Source organism: Myodes glareolus, chromosome 8, assembly GCF_982192425.1.
Source record: "Myodes glareolus chromosome 8, mMyoGla1.1, whole genome shotgun sequence".
NCBI lineage: Eukaryota > Metazoa > Chordata > Mammalia > Rodentia > Cricetidae > Myodes > Myodes glareolus.
The window spans coordinates 2378426-2399848 of NC_142033.1; the positions used below are offsets into that span (position 1 = coordinate 2378426).

The following is a 21423-nucleotide window of genomic DNA, read 5'->3' on the forward strand; positions in this document are numbered from 1 at the left end:
TACAACTTCACACTATCAGGTTAATTATTTTCATGCTTTTTCCTGTTGTGGTGGAAGAGTGTTTGCTTCGAGCTCCCAGTGGTGATCCTTGCTCAGAGAGGTGGTGCTAAGGAAATAGCACCACACACTTAAGGATGGAAGAGCCGGAGAGGGCAAGGAAGAGAATGAGAATTCGGTATCATTGGTACAGAACGTTGGGCGTTATGTAGGCCGCTATCATCTTGTATATCTGAATGAGTTATCATTGGCACTGAAGCCGGGCTCCCCCTTGGGTTCTAGCCGCCCACCCAGAGTTCTTTTTGTTCTTGTGGCCCTGTGAGGAGAATCTGTGTTGACTCCTGGGGCTGGTTTCCAGGGCTGACCCCAAGATGTACACAACATTCTTCTTTCTTTCTTTCTTTCTTTCTTTCTTTTTTTCTTTTATCTTTTGTTTTGTTTTTTGAGACAGGGTTTCTCTGTATTGACCTGGCTGTCCTGGAACTCACTCTGTAGACCAGCCTGGCCTCAAACTCAGAGATCCACCTGCCTCTACTTCCCCAGTGCTGGATACAAGTCATTCTTTTTAATGCTTTTCTACAAAGCCCCATGAATGTCCTAAGTGACTTCTTTCCAGGAGATTATGAAATAGGAGTACCGCACACTCGGTAACAGACACTAACAGACACGGTGTAGACATGTTCTTTCATAGTCATTGGGCCAATTTTCGTAAATGATATCTGTGTCTTTGGAATTTCAGGATGTTTTTACTAAAGAGAAAGTTATCATTAATCTATCTATGCATTCATAGGCATAAGAAGGTTCATCGCCTTTTTGCATCTGTCCCATGGACTAGTTTATGTTCAGGGACTAATGGCTGCTCTGTTGTTCTGACTTCCACCAGGCTCTCCCAGGTTCCCAGCTCCTGTCCAGGACTGCTCATCTGTTATAATAGCTCTGTGTTACTCCTACCTGTGGTGGGTGGAGCCTCCCTCAGTTTCCCAGAACGTAATGAACACAACAGCAGACACAGCTGGAGGAACGAGGGCCTTCTTGACTCCTTGCATAGGGAGTTACCCAACAGAGAGATCTCTGAAGTGCCTGGCTGGCTTAGGGCTCACATTGGCATATAATTGAATCTTTTGTGTCATGTGAGTTCGAAAGCAAAACAATTTCACTTCTAGAATGACCAGCTAGTGTTGCTTCTGAATGGAGTAGAGAGAAGAAGCTGTGTTTAGGTCACGGAGAGAGCTTGTACCTTCAATTTACGCATATATAAACAGATTTTTATTTTACCAAACACTTCCTTACAGGCTAGTCCTAACTCGAAGGTGATTCTTCCTCAGTGGGAGGAAATTTCGGATTTCTGTGAACTGAAATCAGTTGCAAATGTAAAAGATCTCTGCCAAGTAGAGGGACAATCAGTTCTTTTATATATTTTGCTGACCGTAAAACTGACATGGCAGCCCCACTGAGAAGTAATTCTCTTCATGGAAAGATGGGGGTTGGAGGGGCGGCAAAAGCAGGTTGTGTAAAATGAGGCAGTTCTTCAGGGCTAAGATGGGAGCTCACTGTGAAGCCAATGCAGTGTTCTGATGCACAAGAGTAATGTATTCTGTTCTCTTCCTTTTTCTCTGTAAGTGTTCACAAAGGCACTGCAGAGGATGCTAAGGCTGTGATGTCTGTGTAGTGTGTGGGTCACAAGTGCTCGGAAGCGCTCGGTGAATTAAGAAACAATGAGCCTGGTTTTGACAATGAAGTTCACGCCCACCCCATCCCCACCTTCCCCCGAGACAGGATCTCACTATGTAGCCTTAGCTGGCAAAGAACTCACTATACTGACCAGGCTGGCCTTGAACTCATATTAATCTACCTACCCCTGCCTCCCAGAACTGGGACTAAGGGCACACCCACAACATCTGTTACTTGACCTTCTTAAGAATCAACCTGTGAATTTTCAAGTTACCTTCTCAGACCAGGACAGTGAGACCACAGATAGAAAGTACCACAAAATTTATGTCTCATTTTAAAAAATGACTTTTTGGGGAGCTGGAGAAATTTCTCAGCGATTGAGCACACTTGTTGCCTTTGCAGAGGACCCAGATTCAGTTCCCAGCATCAACAAGATGACTCGTAGCCATCCGTAACCCCCAGTCTAGGATAGGAGATTCAATAGGCACACGTGTGGTACACATGCATGCATCCAAGCAAAAGATTCATACAAATAAGGTATGATAAACCTAAATGTTTTATTTAAAAGCATTTATTTAAGAAGTCTTTACTCAGAATAAATTGCTAACTGAATATTTAAAAACCCAAGTGATCCATCTTTTCTTTTGTCAGCAAATTTGCAAGTAACAAATTGTAAAGTGGAATTCTTACCACAGTATCTGAATTTCTAGTCAGCACCCAGGCTTATGGTCATGCTTGTAGTGAGAATAAAATTAAAGTGTATAAGACTGACTTATACAGAGTGTATGTTTCTGGTTTTCTCCTTTTAGAGATTTTCCATGGTCTGGACACACTAACCGTAATGGGCATTGCATTTGCTGCATTTGTTATCGGAGCACTCCTGACAGGGGCCTTGTGGTACATCTATTCCCACACAGGTGAGTGTGACTGCTTACTGTATCTGGGCACCTGCCTAACAGACATGCACAATTTTATGGATGGATAAAATAATAAAAGAAAGAACATTTACCTTCACTATTCTTATATTTATGTATTTGGTATAAGTTAGGTCATGTAAAAATATAACTTTTCCCAAGTGATACTTAGAAAAAGGATGTTTATTCTATGTTAGTTAGTTACAGTTTATCCTATGTTAGTTAGTTACAATTTATCCTATGTTAGTTACAGTTACAATTTATCCTATATTAGTTACAGTTACAATTTATCCTGTGTTAGTTACAATTTATCCTGTTAGTTACAGTTACAGTTTGTTCTCTGTTAGTTACAATCTATCCTATGTTAGTTACAGTTACAATTTATCCTATGTTAGTTACAATTTATCCTATGCTAGTTACAGTTACAGTTAATTCTATGTTAGTTACAGTTTATCCTATGTTAGTTACAGTTACAGGTTATCCTATGTTAGTTACAGTTACAGGTTATCCTATGTTAGTTACAATTTATTCTATGTTAGCTAGTTACAATTTATCCTATGCTAGTTACAGTTACAGTTAATTCTATGTTAGTTACAGTTTATTCTGTTAGTCGCAGTTACAATTTATCCTGTGTTAGTTACAATTTATTCTATGTTAGTTACAGTTTATCCTGTGTGCTAGTCACAGTTACAGTGTTGGTGATATTCAGCTTCTAATAAAGCTGTGTGGTCATAGGATTTAAAGAAAGCTTGTATAGGACTAATTAGAAAACATCCCTCCAAAGGAAAAAAAAATGGAATCAACTGAGCGATACCCAGGATGCAACGAGAGAAGCCAGTCACTTATTACCACAGATGCCAGGGCACTGAACAATGAATGTCCACCAGCGTCCTTGTCAGTGGTTCTAAACCACGGTCCCCCTGGCCTCTAACTCATGACATCTTTGATAAACAAGTTTCTCCTATATTTACAAAGTTTAAGATTTCAAAATATATTTTTATGATTTATAAAAAGCCTGAAAAGTGAAACGCAAATTTTAAAGCTGTGCCCTCCCATTCCCACCTCCGAATATCGATGTTCCCTCCAGTCAGCCCCAAGGTTGAACCTGTTCAGAAGCCAACACTGAACACAGGCCTGGCAGGGATTCACTTGCTCAGTGGGGAAGGAGACTGACCCTCCACTTTCTCCTAGTTCTCTTTGATAGCTTTCTATAATTAGGAAGGGAGGGCATGTATGTGGAGATGTTTTAAAGTCTGGAGTTTGTGCTATGACCCTGGGTAAACTGGCTAGATTGATGTCTCTGAGGCAAACTTGACTTCTGTAGCCTTTTCCTCAGCTGGAGTCATTCAGCTAGCTTCACCAGAAGAAAGGTTATCGGAAGGGAAGGGAGGGAGCCTCAGGTGTCACCATACCTTTCAAATTTCTTCATGTCTGTGCATGTGTGTATGAATGTCCTCATGGGTGTGGGTGTGTGCAGGTGTGTGTGCATGCACACATGCGTGGAGGCCCAACATTGACTTTGGGTGGTTCCCCATCACTCACTTTATATATTGAGGCATGGTCCTTCATTGAATTCAGAGTTGCCAACATTGCTGGACTAGCTAACCACCTTGTCCCAATGATCCTGTCTTTGCTTCCTAAGTGCTAGATTACAATTAGCTACCAACCTGGCCTGGGCTTCACATGAGTTCTGGGGGTCCTAAACCCCAACCCCCATACTTGGGCAGTAGGTGCTTGTCCCCTGCACCATCTCCTCAGCCCCCGTGTTTTCTGTTAGTTGCTAGACAAAGTCTCAAACTGTTGAGAAAATTATATGACAGAGCTCTTTTGTTAAAATGTCTGACTCTTTCCATCAACAATTTCACTTCAAATGCCATAGCCCTGGACGAAGGTGTTTTCGGTTATGGCACGCAAGGCAACAAGCCCTCAGTGCCTGGCCAGGCTACCTTCCAAAGCCAGCTAGTGACAGAGGCTTAGTGTTTAAAACCTGAGCATTGAGTTCTCAAAAATTGTTGTTCCCAACCAGTGTGCTCCATGTCAGGGAAAATGAAGCCCTAAGTGGGATGGTTCTGGGCATTATATAAATGCCTCTGAATCATTTGAAGACTTTTCCTCCATGTAAAAGTTCAGAAAGAAAGAAAAAAAAAACCCTGAAGAGACAGCTTTTAGTAGAGTAGAATGTTGGAGCAAATGCTTTTATCACAGCAGTACTGACGTGTTTAGATCTCAAACTAATAGTTCTTCGCAACTTTTTCCAACCTCTTGCACAGGGGAGGTTCTGGGGCACTTGGCACCCTGTGTTTGTCTACTGGGAATGAACTTGGATGTACTCCAAGAAGGCTGTAGTCCTGAGGATTTTATGTGGGGCTGGTCACACACAGATGTTTTCTGTGTGTCTTCTCAGCCACTGACTGACTTCAGTCTTAGAGCAGGTCATGAAACCCACACAGTCCATCTCGGGCTAGGAAGCCAGGCCCAAGCATAGCGTGGGGCTAGCAAATGGTACTCGCTGTGGAAGCACACCCCCCTGAGACCCCTCTAGCAAATTCCAGATGTGTCCACAGCCAAGCCTCACACCAATAAACAGAGAGCAGAGCTTGACTGTATTGTGTTCTGCTTCCCCTCATTGAACTTGGAGATGGTTGTCCCTCACCCCCTCCCATCCAAACAAAAGCCTCAGAGGGGAGCTTCCAGTATTGTTAATACAAAAATAAAGTTTGCACATAGATTTAAGACAAACAAAAGCCCTTCCAGCAAACAGTTTATGTTTATTTCTGTTTATGCCAGCCCAGACACTAACAGGCCTGTGGACACTGTTGTCGGAACTTACAGCTCCTCTGATACTGCTTATGATCCCGCTCCGAAAGTACTTGTCCGTCAAAGCTGTGGCCCCAAGTGCATTTTCTGCACAGCTCGTAATTAATCTTAGTGTTACTCAAACACAAAGAGGGCTCAGTTCAGAACCCAGTAAATTTCTGACGTGGGTCAGCCAGCAGCGAGTTTAGATAAACAGGGATGGTCAGGGTGGTGCGGCGAGCAAGCAAAGATGGGCAAATCCAAACACTGACTCAGTCCTGCTCAGTTTCCACAAGAAGCTCCAATGTGGAACTCAGACCTTATATGGTCTATGTGGGGGCTCGGGCTACGTCTACCTCTGTGTCCAGAACAACGCTTCGTTTGGACGACTCCCCTCTGCTTCTGTTTTCCACAGCACAAACCAAGTCACAGATTTGAACTGTGACTCCTTATGTTCCTGAAATCATTTTGGTCTAAAAAAGAAAGGCAGGGCTCCCATTGTCATATAGCAACTCCAGGCACAGCAAGATAGCTCTTTCGGGCTCTATTAGTTCTGTCTTAAAGCCATCTCGTGTTTAGACATGAAGGACGAGAGGAGAACATGGCTGGAGATAGGCGTAGCTCTACTCCAAGATTTCTCACCTCCTGCGCCACGGGTCCCAAAGTCAGAGGTGTGTTTACATCTGTTGTTTTCTAGAAGAAACAACTCTTACCTTTGCTCTGTAGAAAACCGTGTTAGTCTCATCGAGATAGTACGTGTGCTTTAAACAGTAAGTAACTTACTGTTGAATGAGTTCTGCAAAACTTGCTGCAAGGCCAGATCCTCACTACCTCACTCTTTGTCTCATTCTCTGGAGTAACATTGATTTTCATTCTTGTCTGACTTTAACTGGTATCCAAGTTATTTAGACTGCCCCTTTTGGTTTGGGATCTTCTCTGTCAACATCCTGCTCAGAAAGTGAGGGTTTATTTCCACTTTTCCTGGATGCCCCATTATCATCCCTTTCCCTTTTCACCCTGTAGTAGATTCATAATGAAGTCTGGTTAGATCCATATTCACTGTGTGTCATCATGGCCACCCACATGCCAACCGCGATTTAGCCACTTAGTGACAGTTCTGTTCTTTCGCCTGTTGTTTTAGCTTTCCCAAGGATCAGTAGCATTTCCCTGCCTACACCTATCCCATTCCCCGTTAGTTTAGTTTTCTAGACATTTAACATCCATTCATCTACTGACTGCGAGCTGTTATGACCTCTTCACACTTCCATGGGAAGATAGCTAGAGACTGCTCAGCATTCAAGCTTGCTGGCCGTTCCTTCAGGGAACCTAGGCTTGGTGCCCAGCACCTGTGTCCCACAGCTATTCACAAGCGCATGCACGTGCTCTCCCCACCCCTCTTAAAAATAAAACAATTTTACGTCAGTTGGACCTAGCTAATGTCTTATGCCATTTATCCCAAGCCTTCCTTCTTCTTGGTCTACTGAGGACACGGGAAATGCATGTTTCCTTTATGCCGTGAGTCTGAAATATCTTCATTTTATAGAAACCCTTGATAGATGAACATGACGGAGACCATTAGATTATAAATAACCCCTTTGGAATTTTGAAAGTTCTCCTCATTTTCTTCTAGCTCCATAAAGTTTGCTGCTGAGGGGTTTGAGGCCATTTAGCTTTGGATTTCTTATTCTTTGTGTGATCTGACTTGCCTTTCTGGAGCTATCTTTATAACACTGTCCCTGATTTAGATGTGTTCCACAGTTTGAGCTGAGAATTAATTGGGCTTTTGGTCTAGGAATGCCTGCCCTTCATTCCATCTTCCTCCTCTCCATCCCTTCCTTTATTCTTTTTTTTTTTGGAGGGAGGGGGCATTGATATAGGAAATATTAGTGCACAATAGGTTGGCCTTTAACTCACTGTGTGGCCCAAACAGGCCTCAAATTTGCTGTCCTCCTGCCTCAGACTCCTAAGCACTATGATGACAGGCATATGTCCCTTTACCTGGCTCACTCGCTGATTCCTTCCTCTTCCCTTCCTTGCCCCTATTTTCCATCTTCTCTCCTTACATACATCACTTTATTTGAGAGATGAACCTCTATAGTCCTCTACCCTTCCTCATCTCTCTTTCAGTTAACCTATGATACTGCCTGGAAAAATTTAAATTCCAAGAACTTTGAATTTCCATTGTTTTGTTTCTCTAAAGTTCTGTCCTTACCTCGTGCCTGCATTATCTCTCTGACAATCACCCAGGAGTCCTGAAGAATGAGGTTATGCCAGGGGCACTTCCTTCGAGCGTGTTGGGAGGGCGTTTCGTGGATGAGCCCCGTGCCTCCTCCCTGCATCTTTCCTCTGAACTCGTCAGGGTTTCCATGCAGCAGGCTTCCTGTTTCCAACCTCGGGGTACAGGTCTCACCTTGTGAAACCTAAATGGGTGTTAATAATAAAAAGTGCTGACATAGCACACGGGAAAAGAAATTCTCACACTTCCTGGGCAGGGCACGGTGCTGACACTTTCCCTGAATGTGGATGATCAAATACGTACCGTGTTCTGGAGGAAATAATCGTGTGAGCTGTCGCTAGGGGACCAAGGCCACTCTGCTTCAGTAGCTGTGAGGTTGGGGAGGCTGGGCACTGATGTCAGCGGGCCCCCGAAGCGTATGGATGTCCACTCCTCCCTCCATGTGCGGCGCCCTGCTCTCAGCTGTGTCCGGGGTTGGGCATTTCCAGTACTCTTACTGTCACCCCCTTTAGAGGGTGTGGGACCCTCTTCCCCCTGGATGAGGATGAGCAGGATCCAGCCCAGCAGAGGAGCAGAGGGAGCTCGGGAGCCATATTGCTTCCAGTACAGTCTACTGTACTGAGTACAGTCTACTGTACTGAGTACAGGCCCTGAGCAGCTTCCCTTCCTTCCGAGTCCGATGTCTCCATTGGGCTTTTGAAGCCTGTGCGGTGTGAATTAACTGTTTCTCAGTCTTCACCACTAATGGCCTAGGTTTGGGCTCTGCAATCAGCTCCGAGTCCCCCAGCTCCTCAGCATCTCCCAGTGTTTTATGACTGTCGTCTTGGTTTCTGGGATTCTGCTTTTTAAGAGCCCCCTCTCTTTCTTCCTGTCATCCCAGTGAGATTTAAGGAGGGATACAAGTCTCTGTGTGCCTCAGGACAGCAAGGCTTAGTGAGCTTTTCAGAAAGGCAAGTCTCCCCAGCAGGAAGAAGACTGGCTTCAGGAGCAGGAGAGGAAGAGCAGGGATGGGGATCACGGTGGGAGGTACACAGGGACAGACAGGAAAACTTTGGCTATTGTGAAAAAATGGGAGGGGCTTTTCTGTGACGAGAGGGGGTCCTGCCATCTTCACAGCCCCAGCAGGCTCGCCTCTACCCAGCTCCACCTTTCTGGGGTTCTCTTGCCTCCAACCCTGATCAAGTCTTTCTCTAGCTTGGTGACCTCCTTTTCATGGTAGTGGGGAGGGAGAACTTTGCTGAAACTCCAGACCTCTAGAAACACAGATATCTGCAGAGAATCTCCTAACTGAAGCTTCTGTTCCTAGAACGCATGGTGTGTTCAGTGGCGGATGGCCGAGTAGGCCTGAGGGATGGGAGCAGGCAGTCCCGGGTCAAAGCCTCTGCATTTTATTTTGCTCTGCTCCTTCTGCCTGTACATTGTTTTCTGCTTACACCTTGGAGCAGCCTGCCACAGCTGACATTTTTATGGGGCTTTGGTATTTGAAAGGCTTTTCATGGGTGTTTCTTGTTTGAGCATCTCACCTCTAGGAACGTCGTGAAGTAGCCGTCTACCCTGCATCTACCAGGGGAAACAATAGTAATATACCTGGCTCAAATGACAAGCCTGGCAGCAAAATTAACAAGAGAGCTTTAAGTCTAATTTTTTAACAATGAACTGGGCCGTATAAAAGTACATAGGGGTGGGGTCTGGGGATGTAGCTCAATTGGTAGGAAGCCTGGCGTCTGATCCCCAGCACTGCGTAAACTGGGTAATAGCAGCCGCACTCAGGAGGAGGCAGGAAGATCCAGAAAGGTGTCTCTCTCCCTCGCTAGTCTCCCCTGTCCTCTCCCACCCCCTCCCTCTTCTCTTAGCCTTATTGCCAGACCCAGAGCACTTTCTGTTCATCACAAAGTCAGGTTAACGTAAGATGCAGGAAACCAAAATGCAGTTGGTAGCAGGTTGGCCACAGCTAGGAATAAAGACAGGGAATAACAGGCAGAGTATTTGTAAAGACTTTGATTCCCGCCTTGCGGTAGTATTTCTTTTCATCAGAACTCATGTCAACAGCTAACACTCCCCTCCCTACCCCCTACTCCCACACCCCACACCTCCACCCCCACCTCCCACCTCTGCAGTGGGAAGGAACAGGTTCCAGGAAAGATGAGAAGTGACTGACTGCTCTCTAAGCTGAAGGTAGCCAGGTTGGCCTTCCTTGGAGGCCCATGACTGGTTGCAGCTAGTGTATAAAAATAACAAAACAGAACGAAGGAGCAATACCAGTTGATGGAAAACTGCACCCCACACTTGGGCCTGAAGGAAAACCTTCCCCCTCCCTGCTTAACTACCTCCCAAGAACAAGGGCCCATGATTTCCCTCCCTGCCAAGCCAATCCCCATAACCTGCAGCTTCTTTCTGTGTCTCAGGAGTCCCCACCCCAGGTTTCCTCACTTCCTCACCTGCAGGGGACAGAGGACAGCTGGTCCTGCTCCCACACTGCTCTCCAGGACACCTGCACAGTCTTCTTTAGGCTCCATAACCTAGACTCCTGCTACCTTTCTTCCCGTGTTAGTCCCCTCTCTCCCTGTATCTTCCTGGAAACCGACAGAGGACTCCACTCTGTCCTGGAGAGAGGCTCAGCCTTGAAGGAGACTCTGGTGTGGCTCCCAGCACTCACATTGCCAGGGTGTTCACTACTGCCTGTAACTCCAGCTTCAGGGTAGCCAGCCTCATCTTCTGGCCTCTGCACACCTGAACACACATGGACATGCATACACGCTTATGCAGACACACATATACATGTGTTTAAAAAAAATCCGGTTGTGAAGATCCAATACGACGCTGAGCTACAGAAATAAAAACCCTTGTCCTTTAGGAAATAAAGGACTTTTCTCCTCTTTAGAAGATCACTGGATCACCTAGGCCCAGCCCAGGAAATGCCTCGGATTAATCCTTGATTTTCTCATCTTGTGTCTCTCCACCCTGCCCCACCCCTGGTCCAGACTGCTCCAGGCTCTAACTACCCCTTTCCCTACTCACTCTTCCTCCTCTCTGGCTCTCTCTTCCCACCCCTGTGTGCTTGAAATTTCAGAAGCACAAGGACTGAACATCTAAGCTCTGATGGCTAGATTTGCACTGTGAGGTACAAGGCCCCCTAGAACATCTTACATCTCACTGAGCTGCTTAGCTACAGGGTCCTCCCAGCCCACCTCCTCCACAGGGTGCCCAGTTGTACCTGTCACCAAGGTATGCTTTAGAGAAACCTGGTGCTTGTGATAGTGTGATGGGGGCAGGAAGCCAAAGGACTACTTGGGCACAGTGCTGGCAGTGGGAACAGAAGTGTAGGCACATTAGGCTTCTTCGTGATGAAATCTTACAGTGCCTCCCCATCTCACAAGAAAGGGACAGGGGAAGCTTTTCCTAATTTGCTGAAGAATGAAAAAAATTAAAACTTGGTTATACTGAGATATATTAGGTTTTACATGTGAAAATAGCCAGAGGGCAGGTGAGCTCATCTGTGGAAGGTTCTCTTTCTTTTCTTAAGATTAGTGTTAGTGTGTGAGAGTGAGTGTGTGTGTGTGTGTGTGTGTGTGCACATGCATACACACACACTCACATGTGCCAGAGGCTAACCTTGCATGTCTTCCTTGGTTTGTCTAACCTTTTATATTGAGAAGGGTCTTCACTCAAACCTGGAACTCACAGATTCCTTTAGTCTAGAGAGCTAGCCTGCTTCAAGATATGGGAGGGTTCACTAACAGGTTCACTGACAGATTCTCCCCAATCAAACTGTGCACTGAACCAAAGTTAGCATAGTATCAGGTTAGTGTGTCTCACCCATCTCAGGGCAGACCCTGCAATCTTGAATAAGGGCTCTTTTAGGCTCTCTTTGGGATTTTACTTTGGGAAGCATTTTTGCATTACCAAGACAAGAATTTCCAAGACTCTAAAAGTTGCAAAATTTGTTTTTCTTCTCTCTCTCTCTCTCTCTCTCTCTCTCTCTCTCTCTTGTTTTTTGTTTTTTTGAGACAGTTTCTCTGTAGCTTTTGGAGCCTATCCTGGAACTCACTCTGTAGGCCAGAGTGGCCTTGAACTCACAGAGATCTACCTGTCTCTGCCTTCTGAGTGCTAACAAGATCTCTTTTTAATGGGCACTGATTAATATAACAGTGATAATATAAATAAACTAACACAGCAACAAATTACATGTGACAAACAGATACCAAGAAGCAGATATTCGGACTTCCCAGGCAGGATACAGTGCTGACATTTTCCTGAACATGAATTTTTAAACATTTGTCCTGTTCTGAAAGACATCAGTGGGACAAGCCCCTAGATGAGTAAAGATGTCCCTGCTTCAGCCACTAGAGACCAAGCTCACAAGGCCAGCGGAGTCCAAAGGAATGGCAAGAAACCTGTTAGAGCAGTGTGCCCTTGATCTAAATGGGGAGATTTGTGTGTGTGTGTGTATGTGAGGTTCAGGGGTGAGAGATTTAACCTAGTAACAGAGTGCTTGCTTTAGCCAACTCGAAGGCCTTGGGTTCAGCTCCAGCACTGAAGAGATAGATGGATATGATAGAGAGATAGAGAGATAGATAGATAGATAGATAGATAGATAAGAGAAATAAATAAATGGGTTTTGTGTGCCCATCTTAGCCTTCTAATGGGTAACATGAGGATCCAACTGAGAATGGGTCAACATGTGAGTTGTAAAGGTGTGTGTGTGTATGTGTGTGTGTATGTGTGCATGTATGTGTGTATATGTGTGTATGTATGTGTGTATGTATATGTGTGTATGTATGTATGTAGATGTATGTGTGTATGTGTGTATGTATGTGTGTATGTATATGTGTATGTATGTGTGTATGAGTGTGTGTATGTATGTGTGTATACATGAGAATAGTTAAGGGCTGGAAATATATGGGACTATAGCTTGGGTGGAACATGTGCCTATCATTTACAAGGCTGTGGGTTCAAACTCTAGCACTGAAAAAGAAAAACACAGAAGGGAGAAAGAGGTAGGGAAAGGGAAGGGGAGGAGAAAGAAAGAAAAAAGATTGGATTGTTTTCTAGAAATAATTTCCCATTTGGGAGAAAGTAAATTTTTGGCAAAATGTTGTTACCCTTGAAGCAAGCTTCCCACCACTGATTGCATACACTTGAAGGGCCAGTGCTGGGGAAGACACCAAATACTCCAGGAAAGAAGAGCATTAAAGCAGTGTCCGCCTGCTCCCCAGGAATATCCACCCTTTCCTCTCTCTCCATCCCTCCAGTACCAGAAGGAAAATTAATTACAGGAAATGCAAGGACCAAATGCACACACAATAGCCTCAAGTGCTCTGAGGTGGATGCAGAAGTCCATGGGGCTGTGGTTCATAAAACAGATGTCAGGGAAAGCTGAAACCTGGCCCGGGGCATGAGCCATTGGTGCATTTTGCAGAATGGCTCTTCTGGCCGGGATTTTTGAGGGGCCCCAGGAAGGCACTGGCAGCACAGGTCTCTGAAGCCTGCTGAAGGGTCAGAGTCTGCTCTAGCTGCTGCTGGGTGGTGATTCTAGGAAGCTGAAGGGAAGGTTGCTTATCTCTGGCTGATAGACGTGCATTTCAGCGGGACAGGAAAGCTCAAACAGGCCTGCCTGCTGGGTGCTTCTCACATTGGGGGTTGGAGACATTGATTCTATTGCTGAGAGTTCCTATCACTTTCCTCTTCCTAGAGTTTTGTGTTGGTTTTTTGTTTTTTTCCTTTGGGGGAGGAGTTGGTGTGAGGTTGGTTTTACTGAAGAGACTAGACTGCTGGGCCTCTTACACAGTTAAATGCGAACCATGTGTGTGACCTGAGCTTTCCTCTCTCCCCAGAGCGTTGCGCATTTGGCTCAAAGCATGGGCTGAGCTGTAATGAGGTGGAGTGTGTAATGATGAGAGGGCTGCTTAATGTGTGGGAGTTAGACGCGTTGAATGCAACGGAACTGCAGCGTACAAGGAGACTGCTTGTTGGTGTGCTGGGAGATAGACGCATTGAATGCAACAGAGCTGCAGCATACAAGGAGGCTGCTTGCTGGTGTGTTGGGAGATAGACGCATTGAATGCAACAGAGCTGCAGCATACAAAGAGGCTGCTTCCTGGTGTGTTGGGAGATAGATGCATTGAATGCAACAGAGCCTCAGCGTGCAAGGAGGCTGCCTGCTGGCAGCCACTGCAAGTCCCACATGCAACCAGCTTAAACTCCTTGCCCCAAAGGGATTTCCCATAGCAGCCCCCTCCCCGTTCCTACTTCTCAGGCAGGTTTCATGCTGGGCACACAAAGCTTTTTGTGCCTCAGTCAAGGCAAACTCTTTACTTCACTAGCCCAGATTTAAACAAGGCATTGAAGCAAAGAGGTTGGGGAGAGCTCAGTGGTGTTTGGCTCTTGCCTGACGTGTGCAAAGACCTAGGTCCCAACCCCAGCACAAAAAGGGGTTGACCAATCTACAATTTCAAATTTAATTAGACCATTATGATACTGTTTTGTGATTAATGGTGTAGCTCATTCGTGTGTTTCTTGGTCATGAGCTTGTTAGATAGTTATAGATACCCATGCTTGATGGCTGTGCAGTTTCCTGGCATACAGAAGGCTCATCCCTGAGATGTAGGCCCTAGAATTCAGAGTACTAGTCATCAACCGCCTCAGATCCTAGCCACAACTAGCCACAGAAAGCACTTACTGCCTTACAAAAACAAGAACAAATCAGAAAAAAATTATAGTGCAAGGCCCTCCCGCCAATCTGAGTTAGCTGCTTCCGCCTATAGTTAAGAAAAACACCAGGTAACAGATCAAAGGGGGGGGGGGGCATTTCTTTCCAGACCGCGTGTGTGACATGTCTTTATTCACTGCAGGGGAGACAGCACGAAGGCAGCAAGTCCCCACCTCACCACCGGCCTCGGAGAACAGCAGTGCAGCCCACAGCATCGGTAGCACTCAGAGCAGCCCCTGCTCCAGCAGCAGCATGGCCTAGCCGGAGCCCGATGGCCGCCACTGCCGCCTCCGCCGCCGCCAGGGCAGGGCCCGAAGTCGGCGCTGCGGGTCCAGACTCCAAGGGCTCGATCTGGGCTCCCTGTAAAGAGAGAGTGAATTTCAGAGTACCGACAGCCTGTTGCACCCACCCCCCCATCACCCGGACATCTGTCACACATGAAAGCTAAGCTGGCGGTCTTCTCCAGCCCCTCGGAGGATGAGGGTTTCAATGTGAAACACACTAGTGTTTTTCTTTTTTAATGCTGCTTTGTCCAGGTGTCCAAACAGCCATCGTTTGGGATCAGAAGTTTGACCCAGAGTAAGGGGGGAGGAGAAAGGAAGACAGTCGGAGAGTAGAGCCAGAGACGTGGCCAAAGATGCCCTCCTAGCTGCACCAAGATGTAAAATAGAAGAAATGTCCCTTCCGTATCCAATCTGCACCTCTCTCTGGGTGCCCACTTCTGACCTGCCACACCCTACATGGTGTCCTGTTTAGCTTGCCAGCCTGGGGGAGGGGCTACACCCTGCCACTTGTTAAGGCAACATTCCTTTCTTGGGCCAAAATGAATGTGGATTCCTGTTCCTCCACATATGTGCGCGCGCGCGCGCGCGCACGCGCGCGCGCGCGCGCACACACACACACACACACACACACGCCAACTCCATACATATCTTAAAGTCAAATTTGTTTATTCTTACAGGCATACAGAAACAGAAAATGCCCAAAGTATGGAACAACGGGTTGTGCCTGTTTCTGACATTTTGTCCTGATCATGTTTAAACTTCGGGGGACAAAAGTGTTGTGTGTGTGTGTGTGTGTGTGTGTGTGTGTGTGTGTGCATATAAGCACAAGTGTGTGACATCTGCACATTGGAGATAGGACCACACCCTCCTTAAAACTGTTCTATGCTTCCAGAGTCGGAACGTGAGTTCTAAGCCGTAGACTATGTGGACTCAACACAGCGGCCTTTCTGATGAGCCCTTTATCAGAGTCAGACCCTTCCAGGAGGCCCCAGATCATCTCACGGTGTCTCCGGTTCTGCCCTCAGAATGCAGAGAGAGAAGGGCACTAGCTTTAAAGTAGCTCACAAAGAAAGGGTTTCAGGTGAACTTCCTTCAACAGAATAGTATGATGCCACTCTGACAGCGCAATGGCATCTCTGTGTTAAAACCGAGCCCATGCTGGGTCCACCGCAAATGAAATCGGATTGCTCTCCCAGAATTCCTCCAAACAACTCAAGAGTTCATAAGTAGAATAAGCTTGATTCTAGCCTGAAATTCTCATGCGCAAACTTCACTGCCTTTCAGAGTCAGGCGGGTGTGCTTCATGAGTGAAAACTTCAGTAGGAAATGTTGCTGGTAGAGACGGGGCAAATGGATGGAGACGGCAGTCTCTTCGCCACTGAGCCGTAGTTGAACTGGATGGGTGGGTGGATGGATGGGTGGATGTGTGGATGGATGGGTGGATGGGTGGGTGGATGGATGATGGATGGCTCTTATTCAATTGGAGTAATTCAAACCAAAGCAGATTGCTTCCGGGCTGATAGCTTCAGACTGATGCATGAATGCGTTGAGAGTATTTCAGATTTCCACACATAAGTGCGAATGGTGTGAGACTAGAGAATACTTCTCTTTAGTTCATTGTTACACGTGAGGTTGTCATTGTGGAGGACCTGGATTGTGCTACCTGTGTCTAAAAATAATGCGCTTTGCCTAACCTTCAGCAGAATGTAATTGTTAAGTATATTCTATGTATAAAATGTTTAAAGATGTCTTCAAAGAAGACTAGAGTCTTTAAATCACTTATAGCTATATTTTACTACAAAAAGTCTGTATAAAGATATATTTAAATGTTTTAGAGAAATTTAAGTTACTCCATATGAAATGTTTAATTTCAGTTACTGTGAATTCTCATCAGTTACTTTAAAAAAAAGAAAAAGAAAAAACCTTTACCGTCTTGTTAAAAAGAAAATTAGCTATGGGAAGGTATTAAAAGATTCATTTCTTAGATGGATGGAGTTTAAAAATTTTGTAATATATTTAAATGTATATTTTTGAGAGAGATACTACATTACCAATGATTTTATAATCTTAAATTAACTTACAAATTTATAAATTGCAAACAAAAATATTTTTAGAAGGAGAAAAAAATTGCCTTTTATTTCCTTGGATCTCAATATCAATATCAGAAGTATTACTCAGCTCAAGAACCCCGATTCCATATTGGAGAATGAATGTTGTTAAGTATTTCTGAAGTATAAAGCTAGGGTCTCCTCCCCAGCCTCTTGTTACAGTATTTCTGACTGCTTCCTGCCAATCACAGATTTAATACAAAGTATAAGCTTTACTTTTATAACATATTCTGCAAGTTTCCTAAGACTGGCTGAACCCAGTTCTATTTGCAAAGTCTTGCTTTGTTTCTGGGGGCCACGCCGTGGTCAGAGGTCATCCTGGGCTGCTCGAGGCCATCCTGGGCTGCTGGAGTCCATGGTGACCGTGCAATGCCCGGCTCTTCATGTTGTGGTGTTCGCCAGCTGTTAACACTGCGTTTTCAAAGGCTGGAGATTTTTCTTCTGCCTGAGCTGGTCATGTAGCAGTTTTTTTCCCTAAACACAAAATGGTCTCTTGCTTGTCTGGTGATATATCGTGAGTCCATTTCCCGCGTGTGTTCTCGGTAGGCATGCCTGAGTGTGTGGGGTGCACAGGCGCGCCCTTCCTTTTTTACTGTAACTACCTCATGGTTTGAATGATGCGTATACTGCTGGTTGTGTTAACAGCACATGTCGTCGGCTGAGTCGTGTATGCAAACTTTTTCTTAACCCTGTTTGTTTTATCTGGGAGTTCATTCATAAAAACTGACATATTTTTCTAGGAAGGACTATTATCAGTTTCCAAATACAATACTCCTTCCTCTATTCTGGTTTTTCCTGAATGAGCCTGATTTTGTTACTGTTCTTCGTCTGTGAGGGTCAAAGTGTACCCTGAAAAATCCCTGTGGCCAGTTGGAACACCCCTGCTGTAACCTTTCCTGTTCGTAAGTCAGAGACTTGTGAACCTGCTTAGAGGTATAGTTTTGATAACCACAGTTTTAATTTCTTTATCTGTGCATAATAAAAAGATATATCAATTATTAACTTGTGTCTTATTTGGTCGTCACTAAATTCTCCACTTGGGCTGACACAACTCTGACCACACCGGCTGAGCCAGATCTGGTGAGGAAGATGAGGGGAATGGAGGGGAAAGACATGGGCCCAAGATAGCCGGGGGGGGGGGGGGCAGGGAGTGGAGGGGCTGCGTCCAGAGCTCATTCCTCAGCCTTCTGCATTCCCAGCGTCAAGGGGAACATCATGCATTTAGGCTCCACTCTGCCCATCTCCCCTAAGTGTCGAAGCCACTTCCAACACTCACCCTCTGTCTGCCACTAGCTTCTTCCTGTTACCCAAGGCAGAAACTGGGATACAGCTGGGGCCTCCTCGAACCACACCCCACCTTAGCAAACTTAGGCATCGTTCACCTCAAGAATATCATTTTTAAATGATTAACTCATTCCTACCTCTACTGTTCCCCACTGTCTGGGAGCCATTTTCTCTCCAGCTAAGTCAACCACAGCAGCTCCTGACCAGGAACCAACTCTGTCTTGCTTTCCTCCAAAATCTTCCTTCACCACAGAGCAAAACTCCTAAAAACACTCACTTTGTGCTACTGCCCAGCTTGCGCCTTTCAAGTAATTCCCCTGTTCACCTCACTTTCTTCTTAGCTGCTGAAATGAACAGCTACTGTAGAAGATGGACCCACAGGTACCCTGAGTTCTTCCAGCCCCTTCCCTGGAAGAACCAGTATCAACAACCTTAGTTCAAACTCATGTTTCCATCAATAGGGACGTCCTTCTGTCCTAGTGCCACAATAACAGACACTGGTCACATCACACAGCTGATCGGTTACGTGGGTCTGAAGAGTGAGAACACGAAGAGGCACATGGAAGTTAGTCGGTGAGGAACAACCATCCTGCAGAGTTGGGGACACCAGAACTTGAGGGTGGGAGGAGTCTGCAGAGTGCAGTACCGGCCTCATGGGGTGGAGAGAAAATGGTGAAGTGGGAACTGGCAGGGGGAAAGCTTATTAAACGATACAGACGATATCCTGGAAGAACATAATTTGCCCAAACTAATTTAAGAGTCAACAGAAGTCTGATGGAATGGCTCAGTGGCAAAGCTGTTCAGCTTGAGGACCTGAGTTCAAGCCCCAAGCTCCAGGTGGCCAAAGGAAAGAACCAAGCCATGCAAGTTACCCTCTGACCTTTACGCATACACTTCATAAATAAAATGTAATAAAAATAAATTAACAGAAGCTAAAAACTCAATGTTAATTAAGTAAAATGGACAACCAACTAGAACATAAAGTTGAGAAACAAGGAACCTGGAGAGAGGGCTCAGTGTTAGACACACTTGCGTCTCTTGCAGAAACCCGGGTTCAGTTCTCAGCACCCACGGGACAGCTCACACTAGCTATAACTCTGGTTCTAGGAGGCCTGACACTGCCTTCTGACCCATATAGGTACCATGCATGCAGTGTATATACAACATACCAAGCACCCATATGCAAATAAATAAAGTCTAAAAACTATTCTTTTAAGTAGTAAACAAACAAATGAGAACATTATGGAGCCCAGGTAGTTTTACTGATAAATTTTGCTAGGAGGCAAGGAATGAAAATTTCATGATGGTTTATGGCCTGAGATAGCAGGCCAAAGGGAATGAGGTCTTTAAAACAAAAAACAAACAAACAAAAAACCAAAACAAAAAACCCTAAACTGAACGCGGTAGCACATACTATAATCTCATCACTTGGCAAAAGAAGGAAGAAGGCGGAGCAGGAGAGAAGGTTCAGTGGTTAAGAGCACTGGCTGCTCTTCCAGAGGATCTGGGTTCAATGCTCAGCACCCAAATGGCAGCTCACAGTTCCAGGAGATCTGACACCCTCACACGGAAATACACCCAGGCAAAACACCGATGCACATAAAGTAAAGATAAATAAATCATTAAAAAATGTTTCTAAAGAGAAGGAAGAAAGATCTGTTCAGTCCTATGAAGCTCCATGGTGATTTCAAGACCATGAGACCCTGAAGGCCACATGGGAGCATGCCCAGCGCCTGGCTTCCCCATCAACCCTGGGCATCTTAACGGTCCAAGCTCCAGGAACCAGGATGTGTTGGTTGGTGGTGGTTGACCCTCCCACCAGGTGCCCAATCCATTCCTCAATTCTAAAAAAGACCTACTTCAACATTTTTGTGAATATTCCGCGTGATAATCCACATAAAACTCCAGAGGTAAAATGATAAGCTCACAAACATCATCTCCTGCGGTTACCCGTGTGGCCTGCTTTGAACTTTGGCAGTTTAAGGGGTGGAACTTTATCTCTTTATTCAGATTTGTGTTATCTGCAGTGATGGTGAGCTTTAAACTGTTTTACAATAATCGGCCTGTTCCAGGTCCTTCTGTACATTTCTGCTTTCTCTGTCTGCTTTTCTTTTCTCTTTAATATCCTAAAGTATTTTTATTAACTCTGAGAATCTCAGACAATATGTTTTGATCATATCCAACCTTCCCTTGACTCCATTTGGAAATACATTTTATTAATTTTTTGAGAATTTCATACATGTAATGTACTTTAACCACACTCACCCCCCTCACTCCTTCCGCTAATGACCCTAGACCCACTCTGCATTCATCCCTCCCTCCTCCATTTCCTCCCCTTTTTAAGTAACCCACTAAGTCCACTCTGCTGCCCATAGCCTCACGGAGGAGGGACAGATGCTGGGGCACAGTCAAGCTACCAGGGGTCACACCCGTGAAGGAGAAAGCTTTCCCTCCCTGAGCATCCACCCATGACCCTTATCTGTAGGTCCTCAGCTGGGGGTGGACCTGCCCATGTTTCTAATGAGCTGTAGTCTTTTTAGAAAATCTTCTTTGGAGAAATTTTGCGTCACATGTATGATCAGTGTTTCCTTCTTGGTGCCTGTCTTTCTTTCCCTTGCATTTTTTTTGACTTTCTTAGGGTTCTGAACCCCAGACAGACAGACCCTAAAACATTGCCACGTTTGCTCTTAAGATTTGGATGCTGAATCCATACATGTTTGGTATGAAGGAGGTGGTCTATTTTTGTGTCTTCCAGAAGAGAACTTGATCTTCCTGAGGGACCTATTTTAAAGTTCACCTATTTCCTATTGGATTAAGATAAAAAAAAAAAAAAAAACAAAGCGGGGTGGGGGGGGGGGTTGGAAGTGTAGCTAAGTGGCAGTCCCTGGCCCAGCATGCCCGAGGACCTAGTTCAATCGTGCTGAAGAAGAAAGAGGAAAGAAAATGTGGGTCATCTGGCATTAAGAGATAATTTGGTGTGAAATCATAAACTGGAATAGCATGGGATTCGCAAGCCTTGGGAAAGACAACTGAGCTCTGGGAGATCCAACTAAGATGCTAGCGTGTGACAACGGGCCATAGTTTTCGTTATGTTCTTAAATATTCCATGTCCCCAAAGAACATGCTGCAACTCGGAGACTTGCGTAAGCATGAAGGTTGTCTGATTTTTTTTTTCCCTGGAAACAAATCTGGCTTTCCCCTCCCTGTTTTTGCAGAAATGTTGAGAAAAGGTTGTCTGGTCAGTAAGAGAAAGCAGACCAATGTCAGATCTACCCGAAGGGTCGTGGTTCAATCCTGAGGTCACTTATGAATCAAAGATCATTTATAATGTGTTGTTTCTTCTGGCCACCTATGAATGCTATAATTCTATACAGTGAAGAACTGTTACCAGTGGTCAGTTTCGGGGGAAATGTAGGCATCTTTT

General features: G+C 45.3%; 1 protein-coding gene across 3 annotated transcripts in view; it reads left to right on the plus strand.

Annotated features, from left to right (window-relative positions):
- Tgfbr3 (transforming growth factor beta receptor 3) overlaps positions 1-17717 on the plus strand; it is a 186701-nt gene extending 168984 nt beyond the window's left edge. For all 3 annotated transcript variants that reach the window (XM_085691529.2, XM_048447105.3, XM_085691528.2), the window contains 2 exons: positions 2478-2585; positions 14466-17717. In XM_085691529.2, coding sequence (XP_085547655.2) covers positions 2478-2585; positions 14466-14584 — 227 coding nt within the window. In that variant the 3' untranslated portion in view covers positions 14585-17717. The remainder of the gene's footprint in view (positions 1-2477; positions 2586-14465) is intronic.
- Positions 17718-21423: the final 3706 nt, after the last annotated feature.